This window comes from Protopterus annectens, chromosome 6.part0 (assembly GCF_019279795.1).
Source record: "Protopterus annectens isolate FY-2018-M chromosome 6.part0, PAN1.0, whole genome shotgun sequence".
Taxonomy (NCBI): Eukaryota; Metazoa; Chordata; order Ceratodontiformes; family Protopteridae; genus Protopterus; species Protopterus annectens.
This window is the reverse complement of record NC_056737.1, coordinates 1,297,012,879-1,297,033,707: the sequence shown is the minus strand read 5'-3', so window position 1 is coordinate 1,297,033,707 and position 20,829 is coordinate 1,297,012,879. Positions and strand designations below refer to the sequence as shown.

Sequence of the window (20,829 nt, the reverse complement as noted above, 5' to 3'; positions counted from 1 at the left end):
AAACTTTCAGTTGCTATATCGTGAATTGAGCCTTCATTGTAAGCTGTTTTGCTAAGCCTCCACCTAATTCTTGTTGGAGTTTGTCCTGGACCGTTTTTTCTATCTGGTTAGTAATCAGACAAAGCTGAAGGTGAAAGAGGGCTGCTAGCTTTTCATATTGTTTTGTTTTTTTACTTAATGGTTTTCACAGTTCTAATCACTAGTTTTATTTTTCCTCAATGTAGTCAATGTTTCAGTCATCAATTTTCTGTACTGAAAGCTTCATTAATATATGATACTCATATAATATGCAACAGACTACTTCCATGATCTACTTTACAATGCTATATTTTACTACGATATAATTAATGTCTAGGAAATTTTCCAACACCAAGTTATTTCACAAAAATGAAAATGGATATCCTCGATAAAAGTGTTTCTGACGCACCATTCAGGTGTTAAGATGCTCAACGTCTGCAAACAAAGACTGGCTATAAGAATGCAAAACATTTTTGTTATTCAACTCTCTACAATTAATTTCACAAGAAGTATAACCTAAGCCACAGCATTTGTATGTGGGCAATGAATCCATACACACAAAACGCTGAAGTCATACAAACTTTATCCTAGCATATTCTAATTTACCTGAGGTAAGCACATACTCATAGGCATGCCAGTTTGTGGGTTAACATTTACATGGAGCTGCTTCACTGAAGACAATTTTAAAGGCATTGATAATGAGCTCAACTTACTTGTCCCACCACCTGGACTAGTCAAAACCAGAGAAGGATGCGGCGATTCCATGCTTTTATGAAGTGTTGCCACTGCAATGATCTTCCGCTTGTGAATACAAAGTTTTGTAACATCCTCATCTGATTTGACATCCTCAGCAGTCCTTTGTTTGACAGTAGCTCCAGGATCAAAATTAAACACCTAAGACAGAAAATAACTGTCATAAAAAAGGCAACTTGCTTAAGATTAGAGCACTTTCCTAAATATGTTAACTGACAGTTACTACTGCATAACAATGAGCATTCAGGTTTCTAAAGCTGTTACATTTTGTACACAAACTCTTCTACATCTATTTAAAGGTAAAAAATGCTGCGTCTTTAAAGTATACTGGAAATGTATCTTAACTGCTCTCAGTACCAAAAAGGCAGCTAATTACAAATGCATCACTAAATGCGACTTCATTAAACCCATAAAGTCAAAAGAAAAAATTCTGAAAACCAATTCACTGAAATGGCATTCAATAAATTATGCAAAAAACATAAGCGACAAAGTACATCTGTGCAGTTCTCAACACCCCTTAACCATAATCCTAAATCTTTAATATGACCTCAAAATATAAAACCTATAAAAGAGGAGACTTTTTGAAATGGATAGAGATGCCCAAGGTTGAGGCCAGTTGGAACAGATAGTCTCTGGCTTTTAGGAGTCGATGCCTGGTGGGAGCAGTTAGGAGCCAACTGTCTAGATAGGGAAATGCATGGAATCCTTGCAGTCTCAGCTGAGCTGCCACTACTGCCATGCATTTGGTGAACACCCTGGGGGCTGTGGCTCCCAGTTAAAAGCGAAGAAACCTTCTGGAGTGCCTGTTCATCTTAATGTGATACTATGCATCCTGAAAGTTTACAGAGCACATCCAGTCATCCTTCTGCAAGAAAGGCAGAATGGAATGAATCCTGACCATTTGAAACTTTGAACTGGCTACAGACTTGCTGAGGGTCATAAGGTCCAAAACGGGCCTGAGGTCTCCTGTTTTTTTGGGCACTAAAAAGAATCTGGAGTAGATGCCTGATCCAAAATGCTCTAGTGGTGCACTTTGGATGACTCTCTTCGTGAGCAGCCTTGAAATCTCTGAGGCTGCAGCCTCCCTTTGACTGGGTGGAACATCGGGGAGTTTTTTGTTTGGAGAGGGATGCTGGAAAAGGGGTATGGAATAACCTCTGGTTATAATTTTTAACACCTAACAATCATTTATGATAGCTTCTCAGGCAGATGGGTGCAACAACAAATGTCCCCCGACTGCTTCCAGAGATGAACAGTTGGGCAATCCTTCAGGATCACTGATTGGGTCTGTCCAAGAAGGTATCCTGAAACCCTTGGTTGATCAGATCCCCTCCGTCGCAAGGGTGGCATCTGTCATTTGGATCCTTTTCCCCTCTGCCACTGGAGGGAAGGTCTCCCTGTGAATCCTGAAAAGGACCTCGAGATCGAAACCACAACTTTTTACTCCCACGCCGGTTTCTGGAAAAGGTCCAGTGTGGGATAGCAAAACGGATTCCAACAGTAGACAAGGTGTTTCTGTCTTTTTCACTTTGGGAAAGTGTGTCTTTGACAGATGGACAACATACAGTTGATCCGTCGAAAGGGGTGTTGGTGAAAGATGCCTTTTAGAGTTCCAAGAAATCACACAACCACATCCAGGTGTGGTGTCTGACTGCAATGCCTGAACTGGTCGCCCTTGAGGTACCTTATGCAGAATGAGAAATTAACCTCATTGACATGTTAGAAATGGACCATAGGGTGGCCATTCTGGAGGAAAAGATCTTCTGTTCCTTGGCAGAAATGAACCTTGGGGCAGAACTAGATTGTTCCTTTACTAAGTCCCTCTGCAGCCTAGTTACATGTGCCAGACTATTCAGTGCTCACAATGCAAAGGTTGCTGAAGCGTATACCTACTTAACAAACCTGTCCAAAGCCCTAGGATCCCTGTTGGGGGGGGGGGTGGATGGTGGAGCTTTGCTGGGCCAGCTCCTTTTTGGTGGCTGCTGCAACCACCACTGCATTGATGGAAACACCTTTAGTCCAGTGGAGTCTGTCTGATACGGCACTAAGGATCTTGTCGGGACATTTAGAAATGTGTTCCACTGTGTCTGGCTCCTTCCATGCTGTGGGACAAGAAGGTCGATAAGGGGATTGGGGGGGGGCACCCAAGAATCAGAATCACATTTACTGGCCAAATAGGCGCACATTTAAGGAACTTGACTCTGGTTTCAATGACCCTCCAAGTATGAATTACACGAACGACATACATACAACTATTAAGTGCAAGACAAATGACATACATACAACTATTACGAACAAGCAAAAAAAAAAAAAAAAGTAAATATATGCACACATACAAGGTGCAAAGTGCAACTCAGTGCAAGAAATACTGAAATAAATTCTGAAAGAAACAAGTATTAACAAATACAAATACTCGGAGGCTTGGGAAAAAGAATACACAGCCTGTAAGCTGAATTAACAGTTTATGAACTTGATGGCATGTGGAAAAAAAAAACTTCTCATATCTTCTTGTTTTGGTGCGCATTAATCTACAATGCCTAGCCGATGGTAATAGTTCAAAAAGATGGTGGCCTGGATGTGAACGGTTGGTGTTGATTTTTCCCTGCCCTCTTCATGGCTCTCTAATAGTACAGGTCCTGTAAGGAGGGCAAGCTAGTACCAGTGATATTTTCGGCAGACCTGACTATACAATACAACCTATTTTTTGTCAAGATTAGACAAACCACACCATTATGGATAAGCTGAGAGCAGACTCAATGACTGTTACATAGAACTGAATCAACAGTTCCTGTGGGAGACTGAACTTTCTCAGCTGTCACAGAAAGTACATTCGCTATTGTGCTTTTTTTATGCTGGACCCTACATTGGTCTCTCACTCCAAGTCCTGGGAGATTATAGATCCCAAAAACTTGGAAGGATTCCACAACTGCCACAACTGTATTAAATATAAAGAGGGGGATAATATTGTAGTACCACTCCTAAAGTCCACTTTTATCTCCACAATTTAAGAGTGTGGATTATTCTGACTACACCATAAGGCCAGCTGCTCAACCTCTCATCTATATGCAAACTCATCACCATTCCTGATGAGCACAATAAATGTTGTATCGTCTGCATATTTAATAAGTTGGACAGAGGGGTCCTTAGAGGGGCAGTCATTAGTGTAGAGGGTAAATAGCAGTGGGGATAACACACAACCCTGGGGAGCACCTGTAATGACTGTGCAATAGCTAGATGTAAATTTACCCAGTTTCACCTGCTGTTTTCTACTGGTCAGAAAATTGACAGGTGGAGACAGGAACGGAAACCTGGGAAAGTTTCAAGTGAAGAAGTTCCGGAATTACTGTATTAAATACAGAGCTGAAGTCCACAAATAGAATCCTTGCATATGTCCCTGGGTTGTCAAGATGTTGCAAGATATAGTGCAGGCCCATACTAACTGTATCATCCACTGATCAGTTCTCTTGATAAGCAAACTGAAGGGGGTCTAATGATGGAGCTACAATATTCTTCAAGTGAGCTAATACCAGCCTGTCAAAAGTATTCATGACCACTGATGTCAAAACAACAGGCCTGTAGTCATTCAGTCCTGTTACACTGGAATTTTTAGGGAGTGGAATGATTATGGCTTGTTTGAAACATACGGGAACTTCACACAGCGCTAATGATTTATTAAAAATTTGAGTAAAAACAGGAGCCAGTTGATCAGCACAGGTTTTTAAACAGAACGGTGAAACCCCATGTGGACCAGCTGCCTTCTTAATTTGCTGTCTTTTAAAAAATGACACACATCCTCTTCAGAGATAATTAATGAAGGTTGAATGTGAGAATGTATGGAAGAGAGTTACACAAGTAGATGGAAGTAGATGGGGCCAACCCAAAAGCTTCCAAAAAAAAAAAAAACGATTCTTCCGAGTTAGGGTTTTGGGCAGAATAACCACCTTTTTGGAAAAGGATCTCCATAATGTCCCTAAAAGAGACATCCTCAGATGGTGATCTAGGGAGAACCTTCCCCTTCATCGATATTGGTGTCCTCAGTGAGGGATTCCAAAGGGGAATCCAAGTGCCTTCTTTTGCACGGGCACTTCCAAAGCACCTCCTCGGTGGGGTGCTAAGGGGAGGTGTTGGAAGACTTGGAGTGTTCCACAGGAGAAGCAGTCTGGAAGTCTTTCTGGGTAGGCTGCCCTGGAGGTGACAGAACAGATGTCTCAGGCACAAAATCAGCTGGGAGGGCAATGGGTTCCGAAAGAGGGAGAGTCAAGGCTCTTCCGGGTGCAGAAAGAACCCTCGCCACCACCTCAAATGGCAAGGGAGAACAAGATATTGAGGGCCATGAATCCCCAACACCCCTGGATCCAAGTGAGGAGTCGAAGCAAAGCTATCAAGCATTGAAGCCTCAAGGGGAAGAGACTGCTCCGATAGCTTCGTAGTGAACATCAAACCCTCGGACCAGACGCCGAAGCTACAGCTCTGAGAACTGCTTTGCTCTCAATAGGTTGGAGCCGGGCAAGTCAGGGAAACTGAAGTCGATGTAAACGTACCTGTCAGCTAAGGCGTCTCGACTCCGGGTATCTTTGGGCCCAATAACTCCAAACCCGGGGGCATGGATTGGAGAAGGTGATATCTGAGCAGAGGAAGGGATGTGGCTCATGGATCCAGAGGGGGATGGAGCGGGCAAAATCACCAGCTGGATTTGTGGCTTGAGAAACTTCACCATCATACTTGTCTTTCCTTGGCTTTGGAGAGGTTGCGGGAAGACCTAGCAAAAACAAAAGATGATGGTCTGGAGACTGGTCTGGGAGTCTAAAGAATGGGAGACTTAAGTCTCGAGGAACTGGCTCACAGGAAAAACTGCAAGACTGGTGGTGAGCAGAAGCCTGTATAATGATCAGAGCCAAGCTAGTCGGAGCTGATGTTTTAGATGACTTCTGAGGTGGTTCCAGAGCTTGGTGGAATCTACTTGGGGACTGCTTGCATTTCTTGTGCTTCTTAGAAAGGGTTTGAGCCCCTGAAGTGGAAGGTGTTGCAGAGGAAGAAGCAGTGGAAGGGAGGAGGCCTTTTAAAATATGCTTGTCCCTCCCGTCTATTAAGGCATGCTGGTTGTAACCAGTGCAGACAGAGCAGGAAGAGTCCAAGCAAGAACTCCCAAGACATACCACACATTCAGCGCGGGCATCAAAAAGAGGGATTTTGTGCTCACGAGACACATTTCTTAAATCCTGCAGGTTTGGACTCTGCCATACTGTAACATGCAACAGTGATGACTAAAAACCAATGCTAACAACTAGTAAATATATATATTTAGAAAAAAGCATTTCAGAGATGTATATAGATAGAGACAGATACAGAGATCACAACAAAACAAAATGGACAGTTGCGAGAAAGGGTTAGGAAGGAGAAAGGTAGAAAATAAACGTCTAGATGGAAGAAATAACTCTTTTCTAACTTTTCTAAGGCATATTAAAGAGCAAATATATATATATATATATATATATATATATATATATATATATATATATATATATATATATATGTCTATATAGGCAAGTATATATACACATATATAAATATTTATTATTTATTTAACATTTGTTAACCGAGAAAGTCCGACTTGGAACCAAGCCAATTTTCAGCAGAGGCCTGGGGAGAAACGCTCTAGACGCATGTCTTTGTAATGTGGGAGGAAACCCACACGAATGCAGGGGGGACATGCAGACTCCACACAGAAGGAACCCCAGCCGAGAATCAATCCAGAGAACCTCTTGCTGTGAGGCTATAATGCTACTGCTGCACCACTGTGCCATCAGATGCGATACATATATATATATATGACTCTCAGCTAGAGCGTCTTCTGCGTGGAGACATGCGTGAATGGGAGTACCTTCGTTGAAGGTTGTGCGTTAGGGCTGGCAACTCAGCACGTAAAAATCAACTGCCAATCATTAGCAGACCGGAGTTCCGCTGTGGCGACCCCTAACCGGGAAAAGCCGAAAGACACAAAAACATACATAGTGGATATAAAAAGTTTACACACCCCTGTTAAAATGCCAGGTTTTTGTGATATAAAAAAATCAGACCACAATAAATAATTTCAAAACTTTTCCCACCTTTAATGTAACCTATAACCTGTACAATTCAATTGAAAAACAAATCTGTTAGGGGAAAAATATAAAAAATAAAAAATGTACAATAAGCTGGTTGCATAAGTGTGCACACCCTTAAACTAATACTTTGCTGAAGCACCTTTTGATTTACTTACAACATTCAGTCTTCTTGGGTAGGAGTCTATCAGCATGGCACATCTTTACTTGGCAATATTTGCCCACTCTCCCTTGCAAAAGCGTTCCAAATCTGTCAGATTGCGAGGGGATCCCTAGTGCACAGCCCTCTTCAGGTCACCCCCCACAGATTTTCTACTGGATTTAGGTCTGGGATCTGGCTGGGCCATTCCAAAACTTTAATTTTCTTCTGGTGAAGCCATTCTTTTGTTGATTTGGATGTATGCTTGGGGTCACTGGCGTGCTGAAAGGTGAAATTCCTCATCATCTTCAGCTTTCTAGCGGACGCCTGAAGGTTTTGGGGCAAAAGTGACTGGTATTTGGAAGTGTTCATAATTCTCTCCACCTTGACTAAAGCCCCAGTTCCAGCTGAAGAAATGCAACCCCAAAGCACAATACTGCCACCATCATGCTTCTCCATGGGGATGCTGCTCTTTTGGGGATGTGAAGTGTTGTTTTTGCACCAAACGTACCTTTTGGAATTGTGACCAAAAAGTTCAACCTTGGTCTCATGAGACCACAACACATTTTCCCACATGCTTTTGAGAGACCTGATGTATTGTTTTGCAAATTTTAGCTGGGCCTGGATGCTTTTCTGTATAAGAAAAGGCTTCTGTCTTGCAACCCATACCCCATAGCCCAAACATATGGAGAAAATTATTTTGACATGTAGTACACAACCACTACTTGCCAGAAATTCCTGCAGTTCCTTCAGTGTTGCTGAATATCTCTTGGCAGCCTCCCTAACCAGTTTTTGTCTTGTCTTTTTACAAATTTTGGAGGGATGTCCAGTTCTTTGCAACGTCACTGTTGTCCCATATTTTCTCCACTTTTTGATGACTGTCTTCACTGTGTTCCATGGTATATCCAATGCTGTGGAAAATTTTTGTACCCTTCTCCTGACTGATACCTTTCAACAGTGAGATCCCTTTGATGCTTTGTAAGCTGTCTGGGAACCATGGCTTTTGCTGTAGCAGGCAACTGAGTAAATGTCAGGAAAATCCTACTAGGACAGCTGAACTTTATTTGGGGTTAATCAGTCTAACTGATGGTAGGCGTGTACCCAAGAAGACTGAATGCTGTAATTAAATCAAAAGGTGCTTCAACAAAGTATTAGTTTAAGGGTGTGCACACTTACGTAACCAGCTTATTGTACGTTTTTTATTTTTTATATATTTTCCCCTAACAGATTTGTTTTTCAACTGAAATGTACAGGTTATAGGTCACATTAAAGGTGGGAAAAGTTTTGAAATGATTTACTGTAGTCTCATTTTTTATATCACAAAAACCTGGCATTTTAACAGGGATGTGTAAACTTTTTATATCCACTGTATGTATGTATATACATAAATAAATAAATAAATTATATATATATCTTTACATATGGGTATACTACCGGAGATCGAAATTTCACTATTTCGAAATCCAGTAGTAGATGCCCACTAACGTGAAAGTGCACTTCACCGAAAGTGCACTTTCATGACCACTGGCGAATGGTTACGGACCTTAGGGTTAGAGCTTGGGTTAAGGATAGTGGATAGGTAGTAGGGCTATCCACTATCCTTAACCCAAGCCCTAACCATAAGGTCCATGACTACCATACCACAGTGGAGGAAATTGTATGTCCTCCACAGTGCAGTAGTCACGGACCTATTCATCCACTGTGGTGCGGTCGTCACGGACCTTAGGGTTAGGACTTAGATTAGATTAAGGATAGTGGATACCTAGTAGGGCTATCCACTATCCTTAACCCAAGCCCTAACCCTAAGGTCCATGACTACCACACCACAGTGGAGGACACTGCCTGTTCGCGAAAGTGCACTTTCGCGTTAGTGGGGATCTACTACTGGATGTCGAAATAGGGTAATTTCGATCTCTGGTAGTAGACCCATATACATACATACACACACACACATATATATATATATATATATATATATATATATGGTATTTACGTATTATCACAGCCAGATTTTTGACGGCAATACCGGCTGGTTGACGATAAAGCAATATGTTCGTTAATGGTTTCAAAATGTTAAAACAGTTAGTTATGTACTCACCATAGCGATCGCTGTATGTGGTCCATCTCGCCTACATTCATTACTGATGGGTTCGGAGACGATAATCGGCTCCGACTCGGCCGACTATTTTCTAGCACAAAGTCTCTAATTGGCTGGGCTAACCGGTATCCCAGGATGCAGCTCGCCCAAACCCCCAGATCTTGTTTGCATACATCGCAATCACTCCACATAGAGCAAACCTCACTAAGAGGAATATCACCCACCAGAAAAGGGAATAAACTGATTCTGAAGGGTCTCAGATTAATTTTCCTCCAAATCCTTCAGGCAGGGGGCAGGTGGGAGGGTACGTAAGAATGTAGGCGAGATGGACCACATACATCGATCGTTATGGTGAGTACATAACTAACTGATGTCATGTGGTCCTATCTCGCCTACATTCATTACTGATGGGACAGTGTCCCTAGCACCTCTAACCCAGGAGGCTCATAGGAAAATACTCCTGAGAACCGTGGAACCAAAGGAAGCTCAGGTGGCCACTGCACAAATGTCGTCCAAGGAAAGCCTGGCATGATATGCTATTGAAGTCGAGACTGGCCTGGTGGTATGAGCCTTAACTGGGAAGGGTAAATTTCTGCCTGCTGATGAGTAAATAAAGGAAATGCAATCCTTAATCCACTGGGAAATTGTGCACTTGGAAACAGAGCTACCCGTTCTATTCTCCGAAAAGGACACAAACAATTGATCCGATTTTCTTACATGTTTCGTCCTGTGTAAATAGAATCTTAGTTGTCTATGCACATCCAATTGATGAAATTTGAACTCTGCTTTGTTGGGGAAGTTGGGAAAAAAACACAGGTAGCTCAATGGATTGGTGGAGGTTAAATGTAGAAGACTCCTTAGGGAGGAAGGACAGATTAAGTCTCAAGGATACCCTGTCCTTATGGAATATCAAATACGGGGGCCTAATGGACAATGCTTGAAGTTCTGATACTCTTCTAGCCGAGGAGATGACCACCAAAAAAGCCGTCTTCCAGGATAAGAATTTTAGTTCGCAAGTGGCAGCCGGCTCAAAGGGCGGAGAAGTGATGGCTTGCAATAAATCCCATGGCATGATGGGTACTGAGACAGGAGGGTGCAGTAACCAGGCTCCTTTCAAAAAGGCCTTGCAAAGTTTATGGCCCTTAAGAGCGGGTTCATAGGATACATGGAAGTTAGAAATGGCCGCCAGCTGCACCTTAATGATCGAGGGAGCGGCGCCCTGTCGCAAGAGCATAGCTAAAAAGTCTAAGACTGCCGATATAGGGGCTGTGAAAGGGTCCAGGCCTTGGGCTTGAGCCCAAATGGAAAATCTCTTCAATTTGCTAGAGTAAATTCTTCTGGTGGAGGACTTGTGAGACGACGATAGTATATGCACCACCTCAGGTGAGAGGGAATGTAGTCTAACTATTGATGAAAGTGGAGCAGCCAGGATGTCAACCTGAGGGGCTGTAGGGAGAGGTGGAGTTGTCCCGACATATGAGTCAATAGGTCTGGCACTGGATCCAGAGTCCAAGGACCGTCCACTGTGTACCGCTGAAGGAAGGGGAACCAGACCTGGCGGGGCCAGTGTGGAGCAATTAGAATCATCTCGCTTCCCAAGGAAATGGCTTTCTGAATCACTCTTGGTAACAGAGGAAATGGAGGAAAGGCATAGAGCAGACCGGAAGGCCAACCGTGGACTAGAGCGTGCCTGGGTGACTACCCCTGTGGGGGGATCAGAGTGAAGTAGTTGTTGCATTTGGCATTGAGGGGACTGGCGAAGAGATCGCAGCAAGGCTGACCCCACCTTTTGAAGATCCGAGTCGCAACTCGGTTGTTCAGAGACCACTCGTAAGGCATCAGAATAGCTCTGCTTAGCCTGTCTGCTATCACGTTGAATTTTCCCGGAACGTGCGTTGCCACTAGAAACCGTTGGGAAGACACTGCCCAATTCCACACTCTGATGGCCTCTCTGCAAAGGGGGTAAGACATGATTCCCCTTGCTTGTTCAGGTACCAAACAACTGACATGCTGTCCGAGTGAATAGCAATCGTTCCCCAGGGAAGAGAGCTCTGGAGTGCTTGCAACGCTAACAGCACTGCTCTCATCTCTAGGACATTGATGTGTAAGTGTACCTCGTGATCCTGCCACATGCCTTGGACCATTCTGCCCAGATAATGCCCCCCCCCCTATCTGGGAAGCGTTCGTGGTCAATGTGGCAGTAGGAGACAGGGGAACTAGATTCCTCCCCTTGTCCAGGTTGGAGGAACATAGCCACCAACGGAGATCCTGTCTGCATTGTTCTGTGAGGGGAATTGGGTGAGAGAGAGGTAATTTTTGAAAGGACCACTGGACTGAAAGGAGCCACTGGAGGATCCGCATGTGTAGCCTGGCTAAGGGTACTAGCATGATGGTCGCCGCCATGGATCCCAATAGCTGAACTAACCTGGCTTGGACCTTCTTCCGGGGCAACAGAGCCTGGACCTGAGATTGCAACACTGTTATCCTTTCTGGAGGTAGAAAGGCCCTCATTTGAACCGAGTCTAGCTCTGCGCCTATAAATACAACACGCTGTGAGGGCAGCAAGGCAGATTTTTCCCAGTTTAATGTAATTCCTAGCCTTTGGCAAAGGGTTATGGTGGCTTCCCTGGCTTGAATGAGTAGATGCCTGGTGGGGGCGGTAAGGAGCCAATCGTCCAGGTAAGGAAACACCTGGAATCCTAGACGTCTCAGGTGAGCTGTCACCATTGCCAAGCACTTGGTAAACACCCTGGGGGCTGTGGTGAGACCAAAGGGCAGGGCTCGAAACTGGAAATGACTGGCTCCTAGCCGGAAGCGTAAATGATTCCTGGATGCCTTGTTTATCCTGATGTGGTAATAGGCATCCTTGAGGTCGATGGAGCACATCCATACTCCCTTCTCCCAGCAATGGGAAGATGGATTGAAGAGTGACCATTCGGAATTTGGACTTCAGGACGTAGTGATTCAATCGGCTGAGATCCAGAATGGATCTCAGGTCCCTTGTTTTTTATGGCACCAAAAAGAGTCTCGAGTAAGTTCCTGATCTGATCTGGTCTGAGGGGACCGGTTGGATGACTCTTAGCAGCTTTGATACCTATAGTGCTGCTTGATCCCTTTGACTGGGTGGAACGTCCGGGATTTTTTTGACTGGGGGAGGGGGTGAAGCAAAGGGAATGGTGTAACCTCTGGTGATTATTCGAAGCACCCATCGATCCTGAGTGATGCTCTCCCAGGCTTGAGGATGCCTCGAAAAACAGCCCCCGACTGGCTCCAGAATAGCACAGTTGGGCGATCCCTCAGGGATGCTGATAGGAAGATCCGTGAAAGGAGTCGCAGTCTCCCAAATGGCAGGGGCCTCCTCTGCCCCTAGGACGGCATCTTCCAGAGTAATTCCCCCTCCTCTGCCTCTGGAGGGGAGCTCACCATGAATGGCTGGGAAAGACTTCTGTGACTTCTTGAACCACATCTTCCCTCCTCTCTGAGCCTTGGGATAAGGCCTAGAGGGAAGAGAAAACGGGCCCCTACGGCAGATAAAGTCTTACCCTCCTGCTCACATCTGGTGAGAGTGTCTTTTACTTTGGGTCCAAAAAGGGAGGACCCATCAAAGGGAGCGTCAGTGAAGGAAGACTTGAAGGCCTCTGCAAAGTGACATAGGCGCATCCAGGCTTGCCTCCTAAGAGCCAAGCCTGAACTAGCTGCCCTACTCGCCCCTTCGGCTGCATACGATATGAGCCTCATGGATGAGTTTGCAATAGAACCAAGGGTAGACAACTGGGCGTTAACAGTCTGCGCTACCGCCTCAGGCATGTTACCTGTCAAAGTATCTCCTAACTCTTTGAGGAGATCTCTCTAGAGCAGAGTAAAGTGACAGAGGTAATTCAGTGACAGCAGTGTAAAGGTCGCTGAAGACAGGATACGCATCCCATAACGATCCATACTCCTGGACTCCTTGTTTGGAGGATGGATGGAGGAAGAAGCCTCTGCAACTTCTTGTTGAGTGGCTGATGCCACCACCATGGCATCTACAGGGATCCCTTTTGTTAAGAACTCTTTTCCTGGGGGAGCAGACAGGAACTTATTTGGATGACTAGGCACCAGTTCCACGGAATCAGGGTGCTCCCACACCCTTCGACAAATCAGGTCTAAGAGTTCATCGAAGGGTGGAGACACCCAGGAGGCAGAAGGTTGAGCTCCGAAGGCCTTGAGGAATACCGACTCCTCCTCAGAGGGGGGCTTGGAAGGCCAGTTGCCTCTCTGCCTCAAAATCTCCAGGATGTCGGAGGAGACATCATCGGAGGACGACTTAGAAGACCCCTCTGCATCTTCGAGGTCGGTATCCGAGATGATGGACTCGTCTTGGGAGTCTATGTGCTTCCTCTTGCACAACTTTTTCCTGGGAGGCTCCTCAGGCACAGACTCTGAGGGGCAGTCAGAAAGCTGGGGACCACTCATGGCGGTGTCCTCAGGCCTTCGAGCTCCGCTGTCCACAGATAGAGGGGCATCAGAGGCTCTAGCCGGGGTGTATGGGGACGGAGTGACCGATCCAAGTGATGTCACTGACGACCTGGCCAGTGCGCTCCTCATGGCCTCGAAGGCGGGTCCCCCCGAATCAGAGGACTGACCCGTCTCTGAGACCACAACCAGAGTCGGGATCCCCCTAGCCGAAGCGCCGAGAGGTAGACTCGGGGCCGACAGAAGTCCCGATGCATCCCCCTCGGGCCCGACCGAGGAAACCTGAGTGCCGAAACCAGATGACGGAACCGAAATGGTTGGAGCCGACGACGGCTCCGATAAACCCACCAGGGGTATAGTACAGTTTTGTACCTACCATAAATGTAGATGTTCGAGTGCTAATACAGCTGCAGTCATAACAGATGGGTTTCTCCTGCCGTCAGGCGGGTCCTCGGTCGGCCGAATTCCAAAGTCTAGGTCCGGCGTCAGTTGTAGTCGCTTCTTCCCTGACGTCAGTGCGACAGGGGTATAAAAGAACCAGCCGACGCCATTTTCTTCAGTTTTTCTTGCCCCAGATGTCAGGTGCCCCCATACAAGCAAATACAAGGAGGTGTTAGCCATAAGGCCTGTCCCAAGAGGGGAAGGAGGGAGGGAAACCTGGACTGCAGCTGTATTAGCACTCGAACATCTACATTTATGGTAGGTACAAAACTGTACTATGTTCATCGTGCATACAGCTGCAGTCATAACAGATGGGTAGAATCCCAAAGCTAATGAAGGGGTGGTAGGCACTAAGTGGAACTAGGTGGAGCCAGGATGCCCTGCAAGACTGCAGTGACAAAGCCCTCTCTAGTTTTGGAGTATAAAAGGTAGGTGATAGTGCTTGGAGAAAGTATGTACAGAACTCCAAGTGGCTGCTTCCAAAATATCTTTGGTAGGAACCCCCCTGAGGAAAGCTGCAGAGGTAGCTGTGGCCCTTGTGGAGTGAGATCTGATGCCTGTAGGTACAGATTTACCATGAAAAGAGTAACAAAAGCGTATGCAGTGGGCTATCCATTTTGAGATTGTCTGTTTGGAAATAGGCTTCCCTTGAGCACCTGTAGCATAGGACACAAAGAGTTGCTCTGATTTTCTGAAAGGCTTTGTCCTGTCCAAATAATAACTGAGCTGTCTGTGAATGTCCAAGGAATGTAGTAGCCTCTCCCCTTTGTTTTGTGGATTAAGGTAAAACGTAGGTAAGTGGATAGCCTGATTCAAGGCTACCCTGGATACTACCTTTGGCATAAATGAAGGACTGGTTCATAAGGAAACTCTGTCCTGATGGAAAATGATGAAAGGCTGCACAGCCATGAGGGCTTGTAGTTCTGAAACCCTGCGTGCTGAGGTGATAGCTAGAAGGAAGGCTGTTTTCCATGACAAATATTGCAGATCTGTTGAAGCAGCTGGCTCAAAAGGAGGTAGGGTTAGTTTTTCTAGAATGAAATTGAGGTCCCAAGCCGGTACTGATTGCTTCCTTGGGGGTTTTATATTCTTAGCCCCTCTGAGGAACTGTCTTAAGAGAGGGTGAGAGAATAAAGGAGGATCAGTGTTGTACTCTGCAGAAATGGCTGAGGCATGGATTCTGATGGAGGAGAATGAAAGTCCACTGCTTAGCAGCTCGGCTAGGTACTGCAGTATTTGAGGTAAATTCAGTATTCCAGGATTCTGACCCTTTTTCTGATTCCAGACACAAAACAGTTTAAATTTTGCAGAGTAGGCTTTTCTAGTAGAAGGCCTTCTGGCCTCCAAAATGACATCCTGCACCTCCTTGGAGAGTAGGGTCTGCTGTGAATTTAAGGAATCTTCCATGCGGCTAGATTGAGTGTTTTCAGCTGACTGTGAAGAGTTTTGAAGTTGTGCTGAGTCAGTAGAAGAGGCATTAGAGGCAGGATCCATGGTGGGGAATGCGTCAGGCTCCACAGGAGTGGGTACCAGTGTTGTCTTGGCCAGTCTGGAGCAATGAGAATCATCTTTGGTCTGTCTGCCCTAGCTTTTAATAGAACTTTGGCCAGCAGTGGAAGAGGAGGAAAGGCATAAACCGTCATTGTTGTCCAACTGAAAGAGAGTGCGTCCACTTTCCAGGCCTGTGGATGAAAGGTCCTTGAGCAGAATTTTGTCAATTGGTAATTTCTGTGGGTGGCAAAGAGATCTATGTCTGGCCTTCCCCATGCTTGAATTATCATTGTAAAAACATGAGGATGCAACTTCCATTCATGTGGATCTGTCATATTTCTGCTCAGGTTGTCTGCCAGTGTGTTTTCCTTCCCTGGCAGGAATTGTGCTTGAAGTTGGATTTGCAATTCCAGAGCCATGTTCCAAAGGGACATGGCTAGGGTATGAATGAGTTCCTCCCTGTTTGTTTATGTACCACATCACTGTGGTGTTGTCTGTTCTTATCAATAGCTGCCCTGGATGCAGTAGGTCTTTGAAAGCCATAATAGCATTTATTACTGCTAGCATTTCCTTTTGATTGATGTGTAGGTGCTTCTCTTTTTGTGGCCATTTGCCCTGAATGCACCGATCTGTCATGTGCGTCCCCCCAGGCGTAGTCCGAGGCGTCTGTTGTGATGACTTGATTTGCTTGAGGCTTGCAGAATGGGAGACCTATGTTTCTTTGGCATGCTTGAGCCCACCACAGAAATTCCTTTTGAAGACATGGAATCAGTGGTATGATTGTTTCCAAACTGTGGCTGTGTTGAGACCATAAGTTTTTTAGGTACCACTGAAGTTTCCTCATATGCAGCTTTGCACATGGGATTAGTAGGATGCAAGATGCCATGAATCCCAGAGCCTGCAGGATTTTCCTTGCAGTCAGCCTGGTGAAGGTTGCCAGTTTTCTGAAGTATTGAGTTAATTGCCCTTGTTTCTCTGGCGTGAGGTAGGCCATCTGGGTGTTTGTATCCAAGCTGGCACCCAGGAAAATTATTGTTTGAGAGGGTATTAGTCTTGATTTCTTTTTGTTGACTGTGTATCCCAGAGATTTCAACAACATTATTACAAACGCCAGGTGTTTCAAGAGTGTGTTTGCTGTCCGCTTGGATCAGGCAGTCATCCAGATATGGGTATATTTGTATCCCTTGAAGTCTGCATAAGGCAATTACTGATGCCAGGCATTTCGTGAACACTCTGGGCGCAGTAGATAAGCCAAAGGGCAATGCAGAGAATTGATAATGGGATGAACCTGCAAGAAATCTGAGGTATCTTCTGCAATCTTGTCCGATTGGGACATGCAGGTATGCCTCCTTGAGGTCCAATGTCACCAGCCAAGACTCCTTGCCCAGCATGGGAAGAAGCTGCTGTAATGTGAGCATCTTGAACTTTGGTACGAGTAAATATGTGTTTAGGATGGATAGGTCCAAAATAGGTCTCCAATTTTTGCCCTTCCTTGGTACAAGGAATAGTCTGGAATAAAAACCTTGACCCTGTTCTTGTGCAGGTACCACTTGAATAGCTTTCATGTCCATGAGATCTGAAATTTGTTTTTGTGCCTCTGCCCTTTGATTGTGTGGCAGGTTTGGCATGCCTCTCATTTTTGGAAGGGTGTGAAAGTGGAATCTGTAGCCTCTGTCTATAATGTCCAGGATCCATTTGTCTTTTGTGACAATATACCAATTTTTCGAAAATAATGTCAGTTTTCCGCCTAAAGGTGCTGCCATTTGAGCCTTGCTTGGCATGCAAAGGGGAAAGTCATTGGGTCTGCTTTCTGAATGGCTGTGAACTATCCTCACCCCCTCTTGGTGTAGGTGTCTGCCATTGTCTGCCTCTAAATGATCCTTGAGATTGCCCTCTACCTCTCGGGCGCCTGTATCTACCTCTTTGAGGTCTGTCCGTGGCTGGAAAGGACCAATTTTTTGAAGGCCAATTTCTACTGAAACGTGGCGGTTGTACCTGTAGGAAAAATTTCACTGTTTGCATTGATTTCGCCTTTTCCTCCATTTTCTTTAATACCTCCTCAGCTTTAACACCAAACAATACATCCTTTTGAAGAGGTGCATCTAGTAATTTAGCTTTGACATGATCTGGTAAGGTTTGCTCTTTGAGCCAAGCATGTCTACATATGACTGATCCTGTAACAGCAGCTCTACAAGAGGCCTCTAAAGCATCAAAACCACATTGCAAGGTATATTTACCCACTTGCTCTGCACTATGCAACAAATCCTGCAACTCCTTCAAGTCTGGTTGTTCAGGTTGTGACATTTTGCTTTTCAACTGAGAGAACAAAAACTGTTGATACTTTAACATAAGGAACTGACAGTTTAATGCTCTCATGGTTAAAGTGGCCGAGGTGTATACCTTTTTCCCCCACCTTTCTAAAGCTCTGGAATCTCTCTCTGAAGGTAATGGATTTTTGGCAGTGGAGGCCTTAATTCCCTTGGGACCCTGTGAAATAGTTTCTGGGTCAGCCGCATGGCTTTTGTATAGGAATTGGTGTGAATCAGGAACCCGGTAATACCTGTCAGGCTTGACTGGAGCTGGAGGTAAAGAATCTGGGTTAAGGCTGGCCTCTGAATACACATCATCCAGTATGTCTAAGACAGGAGGTATAGCCAGAGGCCTGTGCTGAGGGAGCAAGAGGAAATCCCTGAGCCTTTTCTTGGAGTCTGAGTACTCTTGGCCTTCCCAGTGGAAGTGTTCCCTTAAGGTATGCAAGGTTTCCCCAAAAGAGTAATCCTCAGGGGGGGAGACAGAGGGAATGGACTCCTCTGCATCTGGAGGCCTGGTCCGAGGAAAGGTATTCTTCCTCCACTCTGGGCCTTTTGTCCGGGGGGAGGTTGAGAACCCCTGATAAGAGTAATCAAATCCTCAGCCATTTTGAACATCTGCTTTTTAGGCATGGGGCCTTGAGAGGGGCCCTGTGAAGCTTGTCTTTTAGAATGCATGGCTGCTTTAGATTTAGTGTAAGCCTTAATGGAGAAAGAAGAAGAAGGCCTGAAGGCACCTTGAGAGGTGGCAGGCCTGTCTGAACTCTGAGTTTCCCCGCCAAGAGTGACTTTGGTATCTGTAGTCGGGGTGTGGGCCGAAGAGCCTGCGACCTCGGGCACAAAAGACACTGCTAATGAAGTGTCATCGGTAGTCAGGGGCTGCGTAGGCGCCTCGCTGAGAACCGGAGCACATGTAGTCGGCTTTAGCGAGGTGTCGGTAGAAGTTTCGGACCTCGTATGTCGGTCCTTATCTTTACGTCGTTTACTCAAAATTGCAGTTGGAGTATCCGATGACATGTTGTAATTAAACTTTTTGCCAAAATAGTGTTGGGCGAACAGATCCTTCAGATATACAGGACTTCTCAAATAAATGACACAGTCCAATGTAAGCTTCACAGCTTTAGTGTAACGTAGGTCTAGTTCAGTGTTGCCACAAATCAAATGAACTGCAGGATTTTGCACCATTTGCAAGCAGTAAGTATTTCCATCTGAAACCTCAGACACAAACTACAAGCAAGAGCTGATTAAAGCATGTATTAGACTGTGAGGCTTCTTATACAAGTTATTTAACCTGTGGGGGATTTGTTCATATACCAATAAAAATAAATAAATCAGGAAGTGACTTCACAAATGGGAGACTGCTGACTCTTCAGATACAACAACCTGTCCAGTAGGGAAGGATGCAAATGAGGTCAACTCTTAACATCTTTAACTTTCTTTAAAAGCGGTGTCTACTCACAATTAAGTGTGAAGTCCAAGGAAGGGTAAAGTACAGTTGTGTATACATACCATAAATGTAGATGTTTGAGTGCATTCACTGTTGCAGTCATTACACTTGGGTTGTCTGCCTGCAGGTAGCCCTCAGTCGGCCTGATTACCAGTAACTTAGTATTTCTGCGTCGGTTGCTTCAGTACTGACATCAGGTCATCATGGGTATAAAAACAGACAGCCGATGCCATTACATCAGTTTTTCTTGTCCCAAATGTCAGGAGCCCCCCTATAGGGAGCAAAGTTATGGTGGGAAAAACGCCACCAGTAAAAAGTAAATACCAATAACTCAGGGGTGAGTAATAGACAGAGAGAGAGAGAGAGAGACAAGGGGGCTGGAGGGTGGGAAACCAGGACTGCAACAGTGAATACACTCGAACATCTACATTTATTGTACACAACTGTACTATGTTCTTTGTGTTTCACTGTTGCAGTCATCACACTTGGGTTGATTCCCAAAGCTGAAGAAAGGGTGGAGGCAGTCAAGAAGAGTTGAGGCTGGTTAGTATGTCCTGCAGGACTGCTGTAGCAAAACCCGCCCTGGATTTGGAAAAGATAGTTAGGTGGTAATGCTTGGTGAAGGTGTGCACAGAACTCCAGGTAGCAGCTTCCAGAATGTCCCTGGTAGGGACTCCCCTGAGGAATGCAGTAGAGGTAGAAGTTGACCTAGTGGAATGCGTTCTGACCCCCTGAGGGGTTGGTTTCCCATTGTGTTTGTAGCAGAAATGGATACAGTGTGCTATCAATTTGGAAATTGTTTGTTTTGAAATGGTCTTGCCCTCTGCCCCTGGTGCAAAACCGACTAGTAACTGGTCAGATTTCCTGAAGGCTTTAGTCCTATCCAGGTAGAATCTGAGCTGCCTGTGCAAGTCCAAGGAGTGCAGGATCCTTTCCCCTTTATTTTGAGGATTAGGGAAGAAGGTTGGCAAATGGACAGATTGGCTGAGAGCCACACTGGACACCACTTTCGGGCATAAAGGAAGGGTTAGTCCTGAGGGAGACCCTATCAGCATGAAAAATAATGAATGGTTCCACAGCCATAAGTGCTTGTAGCTCAGACACTCTTCTAGCTGAACTGATGGCCAGAAGCAAGGCTGTTTTTCAAGAGAGGAATTTTAACTCTGCTGGCACTGCAGGCGCAAAGGAGGGTAGCGTGAGCTTTTCCAGTACAAAGTTAAGGTGGCAAGCAGGGGTGGGTGCTCTCCTTGGTGGCCTTAGGTTGTTTACCCCTCTCAGGAACTGCTTGATGAGAGGGTGAGAGAACAGAGGTGGCTCAGTGTTGTAATGAGCCGAGATGACAGAGGCATGTACCTTAATGGAGAAGGATAGGCCTCTGTAGAGTAGATCTGCTAGGTAATCCAGGATTAGAGGTAAGGAGGGCAGTGCTGTGTCCTCTCCTTTAGATTGAATCCAGGAACAATACCTTTGCCACTTATAAGCATACGATTTCCTTGTACTGGGTCTTCTGGCTTCAAGAATGATGTCCAGCACCTGCTTGCTTAAGCTGGTCACTGGGGGAGAATTCAAGGAATAAGCCA

General features: G+C 45.3%; 1 protein-coding gene across 3 annotated transcripts in view; it reads right to left on the bottom strand.

Annotated features, from left to right (window-relative positions):
* The window catches only part of MBD5 (methyl-CpG binding domain protein 5), a 1,606,355-nt gene that overhangs the window by 939,785 nt on the left and 645,741 nt on the right, over positions 1-20,829 (bottom strand). For all 3 annotated transcript variants that reach the window (XM_044074864.1, XM_044074862.1, XM_044074863.1), the window contains exon 5: positions 732-912. In XM_044074864.1, the coding sequence (XP_043930799.1) occupies positions 732-912 (181 nt within the window). The remainder of the gene's footprint in view (positions 1-731; positions 913-20,829) is intronic.